The sequence below is a fragment of the Varroa destructor genome, unplaced genomic scaffold, assembly GCF_002443255.2.
Source record: "Varroa destructor unplaced genomic scaffold, Vdes_3.0 BEIS01000005.1, whole genome shotgun sequence".
NCBI lineage: Eukaryota > Metazoa > Arthropoda > Arachnida > Mesostigmata > Varroidae > Varroa > Varroa destructor.
In genome coordinates this window covers 9,469,679-9,488,896 of record NW_019211458.1, presented here as the reverse complement: position 1 = coordinate 9,488,896, position 19,218 = coordinate 9,469,679, and the positions used below count along the sequence as shown (strand labels likewise).

The following is a 19,218-nucleotide window of genomic DNA, read 5'->3' as shown; positions in this document are numbered from 1 at the left end:
CTCCCTAACCTGACCAAGGAAAGCTGATTTGAAATTTTAGATATCGTTCTAACCACACGAGGCGGTGACCTCTGGTGAGTAAAATGGAAAAGTTACGCGGAACATATTTGTGTTGAGAAGTTCCGGAATTATGGAACTGACTTTCAGCGGAAACGGGTTGCTCTATGCGACGTTGACCGTTACTACCTTGCGCGTTTGATGCTTGAGCAAAATACGGAATGAGCTGCCTATTGCAAAATTGCCGCTGAAGCTTCGTATTCAGTGTTTTGTACACAAAATGGACCCGTACATGTACAAGTCTGTAATGCGAACATAGTAAAACATATAAAATCTAGCAAATTTCGTACGATGTAAGAAAACTAATGGGGTGATTCGAGAGACAGAAACAAGAGGAGGAATCTCTTTGTAGAATACGCATACACTACAATGTGCGGAATGGTCCAGCAACCCTTTCTTGATAGTGATTATGGTCAAATTGCCATATCTGACTTTGGCTTTTTGTCTAAAATACGTAAATTATTACCGAGGCCAAGAGAAAACATGTAGTAAATCGCCACGAACGGCTTTTGACAATATACAAGTCTGATTTATTTTTACTGCCCATTAGAATATAGTTACTGAAGAAAACATCACAAAATAAATAATAACCGTATTGCTTAGCGGATTCATAATGGTAGCAGATATATTGACTTTGAGTATAACGCACCATCTTGTTGTACCATCAAGTTGTATTGGCGCACAAAGGTCGATTTAGATTATTGTAAATGCTATGAGTGGCAACGTTGATAGCGGGTAAATTCGAACTATTTGAGGGGCCTAGGTGGTCTGATTGGTATTGGGCGGAAAGCAGTAGATCCTCCAGTAGTTACTTTCCTCGCAACTTGAGGACTGTCTGAAGTGTTGCCAGTAGGTAACTCCCTCATTGGGATAGTTTCCCGTGAAGAGCTAGGTGCCTTTGACGCAAGGTACGCGGCCAGGACCCGTTGACGTTCCAGTTCTGCGGCCTCGACGCGGGCCTGCAGTGCTTTTTGAGCAGCATCAACACCCTCGAGCTTGCGAGCAGCTTCGTCAAGAGAAGTTGATTGCAAATGCGTAGCGTTTTGAGGGGGTGTGCCCTGAAAGCCACGAAAATAAGGGTGCAAGGCATTTCAAGAGATACACGAATTCAATCTTTCAATGAAAAGTTGTTAGTTTATGATCCTAGAGTATGAATGACCTGAATATATGAGCCGGTTGATAATCAGTTCAACCCGTTTATATCTGTAGTCCCAAACAGCATAGTATATCTGTAGCATGGAGAGTTTTGAACCTGATTAAACGATTTATTATTGCTAATTACTTTTAGATAAGTACTCCTTGCGTAACGGATTCTGTAAAACCATCTATAGTATGAGGAACAGGTTAGCGAGCAGAAAGCCTTAATTGAACCTCATAGATTCAAGCTACTTCGCAACGTCAACCGCTTTAAGTATTAAATTAGTGTAATTCTAAAATCTACCTAAGTATAGTTAGAGACCACAAGAACTAAACTTCAGTGTTCGATGTAATCGTGATCTCTACCTGTGAAGGGGTTCCTGCTGATGGTGGTGAGCTGAACGGACTTAGGGAATATGTTGACGTCGATCCCCGTCTGATATTTAACACCGGCGGAGGCCTGGAAATCGGGGTGACATCGTGATCCAAAGCCCTATTTAAATACATATATAAATATACGTATATATAACCTCGTCACGTGCTTGAGATACACTTGGAAATTACTATACCTTCGGTTTACAGTGTTATCTTAGTGAAGTTACGTAAATCTACTAACTAGACAATACTGTCTTTTGTAGACATAATGAAGACATAACTGCGTAACAAAGAACACAGCTGAAAGGCCAACGAACCTGTTCCTTATTTATGAAACCTCACATTTAAGCCGTACGCATTTCCTAAATATATCATGATCTATCGTAAATAAATACAAGAAGTAACGTATTCTACCTAATGTATGTGTGTAAAGGACTCAGTCTCTTGCAGGAATGTTCTGGTACTTGCTCTTAAATAATAAGGCAAACCCTTGGTATTGTTATGGGGTGATATTCTGTGGATGTCGTGAAGAGCATCGAACTTTCATTTGAGTTTTTGAAGTGAATCGCAAAGGATTTGACTATATCGGTGAAAAAACAGTGTAAAAAAAATGCCGAACATTTAAGTTTCACCGCTTGCAACCGTAATCGTTAGGTCAGATCCGAAAAGTGCTCCTCTTATGGACCCACGGACGGCTATTAAGTTCAGGTAATTAGATAATATTTAACTATATTCACAATTATACACCTACATGAATATAACGCCTGAAATCTGCACTGCGGCGTGGGATATATTGTTATTGAGAAAAAAAAAAAACACTTTTTACCAATCTGACTGGTAAGTGATACGGGTCTAGCGCAACAATCCGCTGGGACCACTGAATTAATCTTGTCCCCTACCCTTAGAAATAGCCTGATACTTTATAAAATGGTGCGTATAAATCCTGCAGTATCTGTTATAAAGTTCGTATGACAAATTGTAGAGATTTTGTAAATAAACGAAAAAATGCAACAAGTTTCGTTGGAGATATTCGGATTGCTACCATGTAGTTTTCAATGCGGTACGCTCAATGCCAGATAGAAGAAGGAACCGACTTTATCCAATTTAAAGCCGACATAAGACTCGCATATCGACATAAACATATAAATGTTAGTAAGTAAGTTATGTTTCGAAATTAGGTTGAGTTAAGCAAGCATGGAGAGAAATAGAGCATCGATGACAGTGGATACGAGTGTGCTTCTGTTACTATAATAGAACAAAAAAAAAAAAAAAAAAAAGAAGAAGAAGAAGAACGCGCTTTTGTTAATAATAGAAAGCTTTATTAAATTAAAGAAGATTTATAATTCTATTAATGTGTCGATAACGCTTGACAAACATTCCGTCATGGTACTGCATGCTTGGATGGCATACAAGCGGCTAAGCAAGAAGCCGACAGACCAGATGGGCAATATTTTCTCCCTAAGTTTCGTTGCCTTAGAGTGTGTATTCTCAATACGGTAGGTTTTGTTTTGTTTTAATATGTATTTGTAATAATTTAAGGAGTAGAAGATGTGAAGACAGGCAGACAAACGAAAACACCCTGTTTATATATTTTTGGATTCTAGACAAGCCTTACATTTTAATGTAAATGAGCCGAAAAAGATGTGTACTAAGTTGCGATGTGTGCTAGATCAGCATATACAGTAGCTCTAGTCGAATCGATTAGCCATTTTGAAGGAATTTCACATGATCTCGGTATTGGGAAGGATCCAAGGCTGTACTTATGTTGATAATAATATTGTAGTCATAATAAAAATCTTCGTGCAAAACACCTGTCCCAACTGAATGTACACCAGGACCGCTAGTGCACGCTGGCGCGCTGTTCACCCTCTAACAAAACACGAAATTGTATGATTAACAGGGAATACTTTATGTATGGATAGAACACAGGACCATAAAATAAATTTGTGGTCCATTGAGATTGCTGCTTTCCCTCACTGAACACCCTATTGGCTTTCGGTTCTGATTCCTCGTTCGAAAATGGCCTATATTTCGCTGCTTTTAAGGGAGCTCGTCATATAGACAAGCACAATAAGTTAGCTTAATCCATCGCCTCTGTAAAAATGCCTTTTACGATTCAGTGTCGTCCTATTGTGATACACATTGGTAGCTTTGGTATAGACTGAGACCGCAAGCTGCTTACTTGGGTTTCGTTGGATTGAAGCAGGTCGAGCGCATAGGCCGCGGGCTGTCGGTGCCTTTTGCAATTGGGACACCGCCTTTAAAACCTGCGCAAGCACTTGGCGTTGGTTTAGCCAATTCTGCATCATCGAGTTTCACGTTCTGCAAAAGAAAGGCGCGTACAGGCGATCGTTATTGCTAAGTCGTTTCGACATGTGGGAACATGTAATACTGAAAAATCTAAGATATTATAAAATTGAGTTTCGATCACTTACGTCTGGGCAGGTGCAATAGATGCGTCCCTTTACTGAGATTTGGATATGGAATACTTTTTATCTTTTTCTTAGCTTCTCGCAGAAATGTTTAAAAAAGATCCCTAAAGAGATACAAACGGCAGCCTCTACTGATCTCTCGTTTCCTCTATAGCAGTTGAGCCTGTAGAAACTCGCTTCAGTTACCGAACGGAGTATTTGTTATAAACACCTTTGGACGCATTACTTTCTCCCATAATGAATAGTATATGCCCTTACAACGTTTCGGTAAGAATGTCCGGGACAGAACACCCGCGTTACTCTTGGATCGAGCACAATTGCTCATAAAGTTAACAAACACTCTGACAACAATCATAGCAGTCGCACATTTTCAAACGCAGTAGCGTCTATCAACGTTGGACCTATGCGTTTTTAGGCGCGTTATTTAAAACACTGTATATGAACACATAATAACAAGAAGTATCAGGTACTTTATTAAAATGTGAAGCACAACTGAAGGCCTGTCCGAAAATAAACGATTATTTACAATAAGCATTACTATGTATAATTTTCAGGGCAAAGCTATGCATAAGGCCGAACTATGTAAACAGTTTAAGCATCTGACCTTGAAGTCATCCAGGACGTTTTGTTTTGGTCCAGGACCCTGCTTAGCGGCAGCGGCATAAGCAGCAAGAATACGTTTCTTTTCCGCATCGCAAGCTTCTTGCCGCTCGCGAATCGCTCGCTGCATCGCGTCCATCGGAGGATTGATGTTCCGCGCTATAGCAGCCAAATCTGGCCCATTGTTCATGCACGTTACGGGGGTGCCCGCTTTAGGCGACTTTATAAGCTCAGGATTATACAGCGAAATCCCTCCGGAAACCTGTATTGGAAACGAATCATACAATTTTTTACCGTTTACTTCTTATTTGAGTGCAATTTAGCGATCATTCCAGAATAGAAATATCTAATCATTGTGAATATATGCTAAAAATATTGCAATGTGCATAAAACCAATCCACGGCTAACTGAGAAAAGCCGAACAGTAATTAGTAAAATACAAACGTATACAGGATGTTTTTAAAGCGTCAACATGAACTAATTATCTAAGGGTTCCATACCGTCGCATAATAAAGAGCATGTAGCTCTTAGAGGCAGCTCTTAATACGTACTTGCATCGTGGGATCATAATCTTGCTTTCCAATTTCGTAGTTGTCAACGTTAGCTTTTCTGAACGCCTCGAAGTCCACTTCCTGTTAAAGAGGTCGTCAACTTACGCATTAATATGTGGTTGTTCTAATATATTGGGTGGTCGAAAAATGTTGATTGTTTTTAAGCCAAAATTGAAGCAGATCATTTCTATCTATCTGCATAATAATACTACGAAGCTAAGTATATGTCATCTTAATCTGTGACCGTCTATCATTCTCTCTGATAACACCGTAATTTTATTTTTGGTGGTTCCTCGGCGAAAATTGTGATCAATGATATTTGAGCCAATGTTTTGAAACTAAGTTAGCACCCTTAAGGAAGTCCTGCGGAGGCAGAAACGAATGATAGTCTGACAGTGTTAAATTTGCGCTATACGACGGATATATGAAGAATTTCCCATTTAAGCTGTATCAGGTATTGCTGATATAATCACCGCTAGAAAGGACATTTGTCCTAGTTCTGGTCAGCTTTTTCTCGAATGGCTTGTTATAATTTCATTGATGGTAGAGGTTCGAATCGGTCGTGTTGCCAGGTGGCAGAAACTTGAAATGCAGGATTGATGTCCAATTCCGCCAAACCTATAGCAAGCACCAACTCCTTTGACGTCAGCCTAACCCTCAGCACAGATTGTGAAGCATGCTTTTTTTCGCGTATTATTACCATGCGTAGTTATTTTTTGTCATCACGTTTCCGTAGGGGCTTGCGAGCGAAAGTGCGATTGCGTAAATTTTTTGGTTAGAGTGTGCGACACTGACTAGTTTCCGTTAAATAATATAAAACTCTTCAGAGACGGATGTTTAATTACTTTACGATATCACGTCTCGGTCCTGGTTCACTTCAGCACTAATTGCATCAGCCTTTTCCGTGATCGGTAAACGACTACAGGGAGGGCATCGAAATTTCTAAAACGACGATCCAGCCCTTTTTTGGATCATTTCTTCCATGAAAAGTTGGAACTCCTTATGGACCTTCGTAGAATTTGAAACCATAAAATCTAACGATTTTTCAAGGAACATCTAGCCACCTTCACAGAATAAAGGCTCTGCAGCAATTTTAACTTATTAACTACTACCAAAGTTTAGTCTTCAAATAACAGCAACGCCGAGTCAACGCGATCCATATAAGCTGAGATACACATGACTTTGAAGCCATCTAGCTAAAAAAGACGGCCGATACTTTTTTCTACAACGATATCGTTTAATACTATCTCACACCTGGAACATGCACGTATCACTATAGCTGCTTCTTACGTGCATGCACTTGCAAGAATATCTATGCATATCTTGGATCATTATATTAGTGCCATATATCACATAGGAAGGGCATGCGCTAAATCAACATGAAAAATCAGAATTTGCCTTGGGAGCTCCGGCGGGTCCCGATTTGGCAGCGGCATCAAAAGCTGCGAGCATCCGCTTTTTTTCCAGTTCGCGTTGTCTTGTACTCTCCTTGATGGCATCTTCGACTAAACTCTGTAATCACAAAAGTCTACGATCATTATGCCGCTCTCAGCTACTATCGGCTGACATGGCGTCTTCAAACGACGGAAAATGGCGCTTCCTTGTCGCTGCAACAGGGAAACCATTCGAACGACACCCACCTGATTAGTTGATGTGACGATACCTTCGCCAGCTTCGCCCCGTTTGTAGATGCCCACATCCATCACCTTCGTACTTCCAGCAGGGCCAGATTTAGCCATAGCGTCGTACATGTCCATCGTACGCTACCAAATACATAATCGAACATTTTCAAATAGCTAAAATATTGCATTTGCCTGACGTGTACAAAGCTGTGAACCTGACAAATTCGATTGTTAAATAAAACATCCATTTTACTTTGTTTCAGTTATGCCGAATGCAGATGATTTATATCGATACTAGAAATGATGGGAAAACACCGATATTTTGGAATATAGATCTGAACCAGTATCATCGATAGAAGCGAATATTAGTTAATCCTGGCAGTAGCTGTATTGGGCGTGGCCCAGTTATTGGCCAGCCCGTTTGGTTGTCTTCAGCACGTGTTCAATCACTAAGGACATAAATGTTAGGCGCCTTATAATGCATAGGATACAAACATTGCATAGGCATACGTTCAAGTATTATGATCCGATGAAGTCTCATCGGATTTTCAGTTAAGTCAGTACCTTGTCGAGCTAATGATAGGCGATAATATTGACTTGAATACGTAAGTGTTAACAGAACATGTGAAGGATCCGTTGGCAGACGTTGTTCTGTTCCCGCTACATTACTATGACTGGCTAGACCATGTAACGCGCACATTTACTATCGAAACATGTTGGCATCGCCTCTTTCTTACACTTTTCGTTTTTGACGCCTCATATAATATGAAAAAACAGTAGCAGTTTTTTTTGTGCTTGTTGATACTCGCGACGTGCTTAGCCTTCGCCTCAGTGTTTCTTAGACATACCGCTCCAGCCGTCACTCTTGACGTTGTGTCGGACGTTGTCGACGCCAGAACGGGAAGACGAGGCTGTAACAGACTAAGAGGTGAAAAAAACAGAAATTCAATTACCTGTTTTTGCAGTTGGGCCTGCGCAGCCTTATTTCTTATTGCCTGCTCACGGTCATCCTCACGTCGCTTTGCCTGAGCCTCGCGCATTTCGCGTTTCTGTCTCTTTAGCTCTGTCAGACGGTTTCGAATCGCGCTTCGTCGCTCGAAGTCGCTTTCCTCCTCGAGCTGTAATCAAAGAAAAACAAAATATATACAATTTGGTCATTACAATTGTATTTATAGCCAAATACGTGTAAATTCCAAGCTTTATTAGGTAATGCTCGGTCTTATTTTCCAGAACGGCGGTAGGTCCTAGATCATCGAAGAGGTTTGTGTCCTTTGCCATTTACACGGCAAGTCGCAGATTCCCTTTCGATGGAGTTCTCGGCTCTTTGGTCCGAAACAGTTAAACATTTATTTTCTAACTTCCTCAACTTCTAAAATCTTTTTCCAGACAATGGATTTCTCATCGATCCAAATGCCCGATAATCTGCAGCAGCCAAGTCTGTTAAATAATGCATACGAAAGAGGACACTGGAAAATTGTCTCTCGCGCTTTCAATTTACGCAGAAAAATCACTTTGAAACTTTCGTTACAGATGAAGCGTCTTTGTTTTTTTATTGGACTGTTTAGCCTAAATTGATTGCTATCTTACATCGTGATGTAATAGGCAGCTTAAACTTAGATTAGTATGCAGCTAAATCTTATTGGTCTAGCAATATTATAATAATAAATCAGAACCGAAGATCTACACTACATGTCCAGTAACAATTTATAACCGAACAAGGCTTAAACTGACTTGATACTCCACCTGCGGCTGAGCACAATATTCGCCCATCAATACCCCAAGTCATCCATCTCGAAGCGTTTTGGATCACACAGAAAACAATGCCTCCCACTGAAGATTGAACTCTTACTCAATGCTTTGCCCTGCTTGGGCATGTTGTTTAGTGTTATTCATCATTGACGTGAGTAACATGTCGAAACATACATCTATCCTGTTGGCGTTAGGTATGAGCAATGAACGGCTCACATATATCCGAACATAGCGAAAAGCAGGCTTCGTCTCAGGACGTTAGAGAACATTGAAACAACTGAAGTTTAACCTGAAAACATATCTGTTATTATTAATGTGTGCCTAATTATTCATACACGAGCCATATCTAGAATATAGGAGTTTGAATTTAATAGGAGTTTGAATTTAATAGGAGTTTGAATCGCTAATTGTAGTCGAAGTATTGTCCTAATTTGTCCTCTCATTTTTTCTTCTCCCCTAAGTTCGTACTGTTGAAAAGAGAAACACTTGTTTGACTGAATGTCTATTTTAAAAACTTTGTTTTGACTTGTATATTAAATAGGAACTCATTGAGGCTCAAGCGAGAATAGTAGCGTTGTAAATATTCCGATGCGAAGCTAATGCTAAGAGAAACGTAACGAAGCGACAGCTTCGAATTTTGTACAAATTGTTTAAATTTCCGATACACATACATGAGAATTGAGACTTATGAGCCGTTTATAGCCGTGAATGAAGACAACCTGCTGCCATTCAGTGCATTGAACGAGCGCGTGTCCGACGTCTTTCTAACAACCCTTGCAATCATCAATCAGCGAAGTAGACAAACAAGGAATAATAACACAAACGTGTCCCTATAGTCTTCTCCCCTAGAACTCATTATCGACGCGAGTAGTCATCTGTAAATGATGATATTTAGATGACAATTTAGACGTTACGAGTATTGCGAACTTAGGACAAGAAAAACAACATGACATAATTAAGTAGGTTCTATGATCTATAAAGATGGCCAAGTGAAGTTTACGCTGTGTTTTTATTTTACTGTTGGCACGGTGTCAGCTTTTTGTCTTCTTATACTTTCCTATATATCAACCCATGGTACAGGAGCTTGGGACACGCCTCCGTTTGTGACATAAAGTGACATCAGATACAGTTCAGGTATGATGACAATAACCTCACTTAGATCTTCACGGAAGGTCTTTGTGTAGGCCTCAAAGCACAAGCAAGAAGAACTGTACTTCTAGCCATGCGCGAATGTATTCACTGAATTTACGATCTGCTCACTAAGTAGATGATCTGAAGTCTATGGTCAAAAATGCACAGATGTCGGTATAGTATGATGGTACAATACGATATACGAAACGCATTACATTGAGATCCATTAGCGACACATTGGTGTACGTAGTAAACTAGTATTTTAAATAGGGAAGCGGTATCAAAGCAGTATCGGTTGTTCTACGTCTTCTAGCATTAATTATCGTCTGCTAATAATGAATATAACATGAATATCCTTTGATGTTTTTCTATGAACTACCCTAAATATTACAGGTTTACTTAAGCGGTTCCGATACAGGTAGACTGCGTATACTGTCACTCGATAAAAATATACATAGTATGCAATTAAAAGTATTTAACCGCACTCGAGGGTAGTAGAATTAAGCTAGTAAGAGGTGCTAGTAGTGTACAGAACCCCATCTTTTTCACTGCTGTGGAAATCGGAATTTAGATTTGCGGTACTCAGTTGCCTGAGCTGATTTTCAACCTGTAGCTGCGTATTATAAGCTACGGATGTCATTTTGCAGCATGACTTTACTGAAGTCGCTGGCCTCGTTCGCCAATCGTTTTGTCTTGATTACAGAAAAATACACAGAGCACGCGCGACTTAAGCCGTCGTTCACGCGTACTATTTTTATCGTTTAAAATATCGAACATCATTATCTTTCTAATTGTAGAAAACTTCAATTATTTTTGTACTTCTCCAAGATCTATGAGTCATTTATACGATGTTTACTTGCGCAATCGAATGGTGTCGAACCCGGTCAAAAAGACCGCTTTCTGGTGTAAAGGCAAGGTTCATGAATGATTACCGAAGTCCTATATTTGATAATGGACCATTTTCAAAGCGCACTTGTCAGAGTTTGACACGCAATATTGTTGATCTTCTTTATTCAAATTCGTATAGCACACGTAAGGGTGACCTAACAAAAGAAAAAGGTATAATTAAATGAGAACTTCTAGCTAACCTCATATTTACTATGCGTGTTCGCGTTTGCGCTTGTTGAGTTAGCGTGAGCTACTTCTCACTTGCGATTTTATATCCGACATTCAACGGAAGTTGTGCTGCCGGTCTATGCCAGCTCAATCGATCTATCCATTTAGCGTAACTTTATTCTAATCAATGCTGCACTATTAAGAATACGTCATCATAGTTACAGTGCGTTCGTTTGAAGGGCTCTCGCATCACGCAAGCGAAGCTAATATTCAGAAAGCGTTGCATATGAGAAAAATTAACACGTTAACTTCTGCAGAAGGTCGTCGTTTGCAGGTTCGAAAGGGTCGTCAGAGCTATGACGGAACCGTTTTAATTATGCTAGGTAGAAAACCTAAGTCACAAAGATACACCCTTTAGTCATTCTTGTACTCACTCAAAGTGCTACATGAGGCAGATGATATTGTTTATACATCGTGAATCAAATAAAGTTACCCTTTTCACAAATATGTCGATCGACCTGCATCGTAAGTCACTGTAGGTCAGCTGAAATTGGTTATGTAGATGAATGATGATACAATGAATAGTACATGACCGTTGTTATCAGATAAAAGCCGACGTCGGATGAAACGAAAAACCGTCAAAGATGCCATCACTAGAATATCACTGATAAGGAAAATTTAGCATATGATAATTTTCGCAAGTAGATTCCATTCTGTTTTATACAAAAGGGCCAAGTTGTTTCATTGGCTCATCATTAATATAAATTTAAGTAAGATTAGCGAAGAACACGTGACGAAAATGAATATACCCTTCAATTTTGAGGCTAATAACAGTGCTAGCTACACTTTGAAGGGTGGCTAAACACGTATTGAGGCAGATACGAAAAGAACAACGGCCAAAAAGGGGTAAACGCGAGAACTGTGATCAGACCGGTAGTATTTACGACACGGTAGATAGAAAAAAAAACAGCCACTTTCCAGCAGATACTGTTAAATCTTAGTCCAATCAACAAAACATGGACTATGTTTGAAAGTACCACTTAAATAAAACTTGGAATATCTGGTATTATTATGTAAAACTGCATATCTTATCATAAGAAATATCATTTGGTTACATTCTGTTTTAAATTTGGCGCGCTTCCTATAGGAAAACAATGCAAACATTTGAAAACAAACCGCTGAAGCCCAACCTTTTAAGGAATATTTTCAGCTCATTTCATACTTCATTGAGTAGTATTAGCCTATTGATCAGCTGGCATGATTTTTTAGTTTCATACCTATATCTGAGCCTTGGTTAAAATGTACAACCTTGAGTTGTACGCATAGTCGTACATGTATGCATAGGGCATGGTTGATTTTATAGAATTTTATGTGGCTGGAATATTTCTTTAACATCTTCAAAATGCGGTCTCGAGCGGATATGAAGCTAGTGACCTGCAATTGTTGTTCCTGCGTTTTAGCGTAATTAAGAGATAATCTGTATACACCTTACTTCTCTCTATAATTAAGAAATGTTAAAACAGCCGGCAAAGCGGTTATCCGTAAACTTATAGGTATTCATGCAAGCGTCAGATACCATTTATTTGCTATAACGCTAAATGTTTGCAGTGGAAGTCCCTATTCCTGCTTTTTATGACAGCTAAACAACATTAATATAATCCATTATCGTGTAATGTAACCAATAAGGCCGAACAAAGCACGTGCTAATACGCAGGCAGTGCATTTTTTTTAACTGTACAGGATGTCTTTAGTAACTAGATAGATATTGCTCGATTTCAGTTTTTCGTAAATGCTACTCACCATGTCAGCAAGCACCTGCTCATCTTCGATGGCAGCTAAATTAGTCGCCATTTTTTTTTTTTTTTTCTACGAATGTTTAGTTTTTCGCTGACGCGCCAATCACGGGTGAACCTTTTTGTTGGACATACGTGTACTCACTATCTTATCACCGTACACTATTATAATCTAGCCTGAAGAAGGTGTAAAGCACTAACGGTTCGGATTTTCTGCTCAGCCTCTGCTAACACTAGCGAGGAAGACAGGCCGGCAGCGCCTCGATAGCCCTACTGCGAGCCTAACAGCTGGTTGTTTGCAGCACACTTCCTACAGCGTAGGTACAACGTCTAGGTTTCTAGGTATAGGAGATGTACAAAGTGGGTGCACATAGCAAGACGCCGTATTGCCGCCGCCGCCGCCGCCGCCACAACCGTGTGGTCGATGTGTTTGTCTCAGGCTGAAGTCGTCTACGTCGATGCGTGTTCCCTTCTCTTTCTTTTGGCTGCAACAGGCCTCTAACCCACTCTCTAATCACAACAGTGCCTTGCCGGTCAATGAAAACAACCAAACTGTAAGAAACGCTAAGGGCTACGCGCTGTTTTCGAAGGGTCCGGGACTCGACAAGAAGGTCTGTAGGGTCTCTCTCGAGGTCCCAGTGCTTTCTCGTTGTGGCCCTTGGTGCTGCCTTAAAGAGCGACGGTTTGCCCCGCCTTTCAGCTTATTCCTGGCGGGGAGGTCCTCTGGTCAAACGCAGCAGTTCAACTCTTGATAACTATATGTCTCGCATTTCAATACCGCAGCTAAAACTCTTTCGTATCTGGCACCTGATCACTATCATTTGTTATACACATTGTACCAATCTTTAGATTAAAGCATATGTTGATTTAGATGAAAATGTGAGTTAATTTAGAGAAAGAAGTTTTATGTTTAATTAAATAAATAAAGTTCGTTTCGCACAAAGTCAGACCCATGAAATAATTACTCGTAAATGGACTAATTCAACTTTTTATTCTAAATACTAAGAGGACACCTCTAATAAACGGTCTATCTAATGTGGGTACTGGATGAGCGACTGGAATGGTCTCTATACATTTAATCACGAACTTACCTTTTATCATGTTCGCTAAAACACTAAATATTAATCAATTTATAATACTAAATACGAGAACAACATGTCAACCTGTTTGTCGTACAGTGTACATCTTGGTGTAGTATTCATATCTCTATGGCATAAACGCAGGTAGAAGAGTCAAAAACATTGGAATACTTTCATGTAGCTCTAGTTTACAGATGATTTTATAAATGTCCGGCGATACGTTTAACACAATAGGACACGTTTCCAGTGAGCGCTTAGTCTATACTTACTGTTGGCATTTATACACCGCTTGTACTTTCTCAGTGATATAGACTTGATTTCGATATATGTAAGGATGTATATCACATATTTCGTTGGCTCAGTTTAATGTCTGTCGTTGTTATTTCCTTTTTATACCCTTCGGTTTTTTCTTCATCCAGCTAAGCTCTAGAGGGGAAAGTTTCAGACGACAACAACACCGACATCGAGCACGACAGCGAACAACGTTAATGACTTCAGAGGCCTCAAGCGAGTTCCGCACCACCTCGAGCTTCAGTTAGAAGGGGAAGCGATAGGGGATTGGCGGCGCGCGAACGGAGCTTCCCTTAGCCAGCAGATACACCACATCCCCTAGAGATTTAAATATTCTTCCCGAAGGAAAAGATTATCATCATATACATTTTTGACATCATAAAGTATGAAAAATACCGCGATGGTTCCAAAGGCAGGCGAAGGCGAGCGCGAATGGCTCTCGCCCGCCACGGCAGCAGCGAATTCCACCTCGAGGACGTGTCTTTATCTGGGTTCCAGTTGAACCAGCCCTGGAGCCCAGTTTGGTGGGTACGAGATTCTGTTCAAGAGAAATAGCTGCGACGGTAGCGTTGCAGTAGGGCAACCAAATAACGCGGCGTTGACAAGAGAGCGGAGAAGAACGATACGATTGCTGGAAAGTCTTTGAAGCAGGCTAAAGAAAATAAATGTCGGCCTTTCAACAGCGAAAAGAAGAGATAAATGTCACATTCTTTGAGAAATCCACGAAATCATCGACGATATCTATTGAACTATATATACATATATATATTGTTTGAACGACAAGGCGCCGACCGTTGGCGAATATCAACTAACCGTCCACCTAAAGGGCTTTATATATCCACTGCCGAAACTGGAAATGCATTTATTATAACGATTTATGTTTTTGCGTCCGTTTCACTCTACCACACCGCTGCGCGAGATGCCTTAATTTGACGCTCAGTGTTTTCCGTTACGTTGACGGCAGTTAGCCGCTGCCGATAGGTGTTCCGAGCGCTTTGCTTTTCAACGTGCTATCCTGGCCTAGATTTTGGTAGCAGCCTTAGAAGCGTGTCTGACTGCTATTGAAGACGATGGACGAGGGCCCGCTAGACCAAAATGCTTGGCACCAAAAGCGTGTTGTGTTAGAGACCTGCTTCGGCTGGAGAAAGCGGATGTAGGCCGCCTTTCGAAGCTCGAATACGAAGAGATCAGGCGGTTGGAATGACCGCGACTCTGAAAAATACGACTTTAATCTGGTGGAGCAATTCGAACCGAGTTACGTCTAAGGCCTCGCTCACTTCAGATTCACCGTAACAGCGATTACTGGAAGCACCGAGAACAAAATAAACTGGTAAGCGTGCAGACATTCGCTCCGTGACTGCGGGGACCGCCTGCTCGACCCGCCCGTCCGCCTGCGGGTAAGTTCCAGTTATCCTAACGTTAGAATGTGCTAAAGACTGCTCGATGTGCCGATTCTGAAAGTAGCTCACATTGTCCGTAACGTCGACGTCTATGATCCCGTAGAGATTCTGAAACACAAGCACAGGCAAAGCTGTTCAACATCAGGCGAAACTTTACGATTTTTGACCTGTCCTTGAGGGTGCGTAGACGCAGATGAAATCGTATGCGGATTGATTACATTCTTTTTGCCGAACAGAAAGATATGGGCTAGACCACGTGCATACGTCGACGACTACGACGCATGCGGGCTTGTAGGAGAAAACCAAGGAAGTGGGTGCATTTCGTTCTATTCAGCCGATAATAGATCTGCAGATTCGCCGCTGAAAAAAACGTAAGCATAAATTTTGTTAGACGAACGAACAGTGGCTATCACTACGAAAGCTGCCATGACAACAGAATATGCTTCAGGGCAACGGAGGGCCTTATTATGTTGGTCTGTCACTGCGGACTTGTTCAAGCCTCCCCCGTCAAGTGTCCGCTAATTGGCTTTAGATAGAATAGAATCCGGCCCGACCCGCGTGCAAAGAAATCACGAGAAGGCCTGAACTATGCAACGTAAAATAGGACTCATGGAGTCGTAGCGGATAAGAGCCGCGATACAAGGACATTCCCCCGAATAAGGATCGCAGAGTTTTAATGTTGCAAAGCATTATAATATGAGTCTACGTCTACATGAAGGCACAGCACATAATTGTGAAGCACTCATTCCTGTCGGTTAACAATAAAGCTAGGCTAGTTTGTCTCAACATATGTATGTAGTAGGAAACGTAATAAACAATAAGCTTATATTTGAAAATAACGGTGTCCATTTTATAACAATGTTTTTGTATTCGAGATGCGCTTGTACTTTCTGAAAGCTATTGGCGTTCACTTAAATATTATCACTCACTGTTTCAGCGGGCTAATTGTAGGGACGTTGAACAGTTTAAAAATTTTAGGGCTTTACAGATATATTTACAATTCCGCCAAATTAATAAGGTCAAAAAGTCGACAAATTCACACCATATATTTTGAACGCAAATTAAAAATAAAGGCAGAGACATTTGTTTCTCTTTACTCGTACATACGTACACCTGCAAAAGCTCATGCTGTATCTCTGGTGATCTAATACTGGTGTTATTCTACTAGGTTGAAAGTGTATGTTAAACGTTGAGGTGATGAAAAGACTCTGCTATGTCCAGCAAAACAAACAGATCTAAATAGAACAATTTAATGATTTAACTTAATCAAGAAATCGTTTATTCAATTTTTATACTGTTAGAAAATATTGTATATGGATACCCGAATAGGCAATTTATATTTAAAACGTTTCGTTTAGGTATTGTGAAATCAATATCGTCTCATTCGTGCAGAGTTTGGCCCGTTTGTTGACTTCTATGAAAATAGCCATATTCAGCTGCAGTTGTTGCCTCGTGAAATTAGCCCTATAGAAATGGGCTATGTGAAATGTGAAAGGATTTTCATGTTTTTTTTTTTTTTTTTTTTGTTACAGATTTGAGATATACGATCTTGCAATAAATATATACGAGTGAAGCCTCTGTTCAGCCGTGGTCCCTGAGACGCTGGGTTTCACATTGTGTTACTGTTTCTGAGCTCCGGTAAGTACCTCTTCAAGCTTATAGTCATACAATTGCTTGCAGTTTCTAAGATTCTCCCGCACCCTTTGTGTTGCTCTAAATACTGATTTGGTAGGTAATACTAGAGGGTAAATAATAGGGAGGTTCTACCTGTTGCGACCTGTCCCAGATAGCAATGCTGAAGTCATAAGCTGTTACCATTAGATTATACAGTTACTTGCAACCAGGTTTCGATCTCAATTGAAATAAAAAATGTGACTCTTCAACGATTCGGATTGACTTTTTGTGAATAGATTTAACTATTTGGCAATAAAAAGATGACAAAAATCAATAGGTTTGACTTCATGATTTAAGACTTTACATGGGCAAGACGGAGGCGTGGAAGATAAAAGATCATACCCCATCACGCACATCTTTCCACCGTTCGGACACCAGTGAATAGTAATCAGTTTAGCATGCAATAGCGCTCGTAAGGTACTTAGGTTTCTCGTTCGTTCGTTCGTTCGTTGTGTAACAAACGTACTCGTGCGGGTAAACCAAAACGGAATCTCTTCCGCTTGACTCTTACTGTCAAATGCTTTATCGAGACCCTTATGAAACATCTCTATTTGAGCTAGGGGTATCGTGCAGCGTATCCTGATTAGAAAAAAACGCGGGTATGTTATGTTCCTTAAATATTAGTCATACGTATTCTAGTGATACTTCAATGGTGATGCGACTTTTTACTAAATTTAGGAGCGCATCGTAATTTAGTTGGAAACCGTGCCAAAACGCATTTCGTATCGTACCGGGATTCAGACGAGCGAAAGCTTGACTTACAATTAAAGTGTGCGTACAAGTGGACAAGTGTTTTTGTTGTTCTAGCGTCTCTGTGTTACAGTATGTTTTTGAGACTAAGAATGTTCTGTCAGAAACAGAGTGCGTGGATGTCATAAAAGGGTTACTTTTAGTTGTGAAATTGAACTTTCGTACAGAGTAGACCCATATCGTTTCCTATTAAAGCCCATAGGTCGGCTATAATTTAGAACAGCATGTCTCTCATAATCCACTCCGATATTAAAATAGACGTCAGTCAAACTTATTTATCCACTTTCGTCAGGTGACATTCCAAATTTTTGCCATAAATCATACAATCAACATATTCTAAATAGTATCTATACGCGTGCCGTTAAAGGCACTTTCAACGGAAGCGGTGGTACGAAATCGGTCCGAAGGTCGTTCCACCAGCGTCTACCTCAAAGCTGCAAACTTAAAGGCACGGGTCAAAGAGCGCTGAAAATAAGGTGTTCAAAGGAGTTACAGGTAATAATCTAGCGTTACTTTACAGCTTTCCTCTATATGGCGGTGAGAAGGCCATGGAGAAATCTAGGCCATAAAGTATATATAAAATATTTAAAAAAAATATAGACCGAATGCCTAACTAGGATGCTCTTAATGTGAAAACATCCCGGAACATTCGACTGAAAATATTCCGGATGAACTTACGCCTGGTAAGTTATCTAGCATTGATAAAAGCCCATGACACGTAACAATAACTCGACATGACTGCCCGTCAACTTGTTAAGTAGGTTTTATAGTTTATAGTTTTATGGTGAGAAAAACCAAGTTCGGATTCCGCAAGAAGTTGATGTGTGTGTCTCTCGTCGTTTTCCGTGTGCTAGAACTAGCTCTGTATGCATGCAACGTAGCCCTATTACTTGAAATTTTTCTCTATTCTATCTTGAAATTTCTTAAATCTGGCGTTATTTATGCTGTTGCATTATATACACGCACGTCCGAATTAGTGATCGCACAAAATGGAATCCATTTCTATTAGCGGCGCTGGCAAAAGAAACAACTGCAATATTTACAGGCGATGAGTCATACCATATGACAATGATGAATTAATGATTTCTCCAGAATGGGTGTTGCGTGAAGGTATCGATACGGGTTTCAGTTGAATTTATAAAATGTAGATAGATAATGTCATGCTGTTAACCGTAACGAATATGTACTCATCCGCCATCTTCCGTTTTGAAGATTAATTGTAACAAAAAGAGTGGCTCATCCTTGCAGGAACCAAAAACAAAATTCCAAAGAGGCAAACGCCTTAATTAGAAAGTTTAGCTACTTCTACAAAGTGTAATGCTAAACTATCCAAGGCAAAGCAAGGCCATACATCCTATAGCAAAACTGTGCAGCAGCTCAGGCATGGCGGTCAGTGCAGGACTGACCACCTGAGAATATAAACGTACCCTGCGATGGCAATGCACATTTGGCCACAGAACAGCCCGAAATTGAAACGTTGGGCCACTATATATTGAGCGTTATTAAGCGAAAGCTCAATCG

The 19,218-nt window shown here is 40.4% G+C and overlaps 1 protein-coding gene across 4 annotated transcripts; it reads right to left on the bottom strand.

Moving 5' to 3' along the window:
* Nucleotides 1-546: 546 nt before the first annotated feature.
* Nucleotides 547-13,114, bottom strand: LOC111251861 (uncharacterized). 4 transcript variants are annotated; one of them, XM_022808928.2, is made up of 9 exons: nucleotides 12,511-13,114; nucleotides 7,728-7,892; nucleotides 6,793-6,915; nucleotides 6,551-6,664; nucleotides 5,153-5,233; nucleotides 4,606-4,863; nucleotides 3,752-3,891; nucleotides 1,561-1,687; nucleotides 547-1,115 (listed from the first exon to the last, which is right to left on the bottom strand). In XM_022808928.2, the coding sequence occupies exons 1-9, from the start codon at nucleotides 12,559-12,561 to the stop codon at nucleotides 804-806; spliced, it is 1,371 nt and encodes a 456-aa protein (XP_022664663.1). In that variant the 5' UTR covers nucleotides 12,562-13,114; the 3' UTR covers nucleotides 547-803. The 4 variants fall into 4 exon arrangements, with proteins under 4 accessions (XP_022664663.1, XP_022664665.1, XP_086846788.1 ...); XM_022808930.2 differs by having other exon boundaries at nucleotides 1,561-1,654; nucleotides 12,511-13,113; XM_086990662.1 differs by lacking the exon at nucleotides 12,511-13,114 and adding an exon at nucleotides 9,195-9,350.
* Between the last annotated feature and the right edge of the window lie 6,104 nt (nucleotides 13,115-19,218).

What these genes read in the sequence shown, in the direction of transcription:
- LOC111251861 (XM_022808928.2), bottom strand. Translation starts at nt 12,561, where the DNA reads ATGGCGACTAATTTAGCTGCCATCGAAGATGAGCAGGTGCTTGCTGAC. An exon ending in ACGTCCTGGATGACTTCAAG is followed by an intron (nt 3,892 to 4,605) that starts GTCAGATGCTTA and finishes TTTCTTTTGCAG; the next exon opens with AACGTGAAACTCGATGATGC. An exon ending in TTCAATCCAACGAAACCCAA is followed by an intron (nt 1,688 to 3,751) that starts GTAAGCAGCTTG and finishes GTATTTAAATAG; the next exon opens with GGCTTTGGATCACGATGTCA.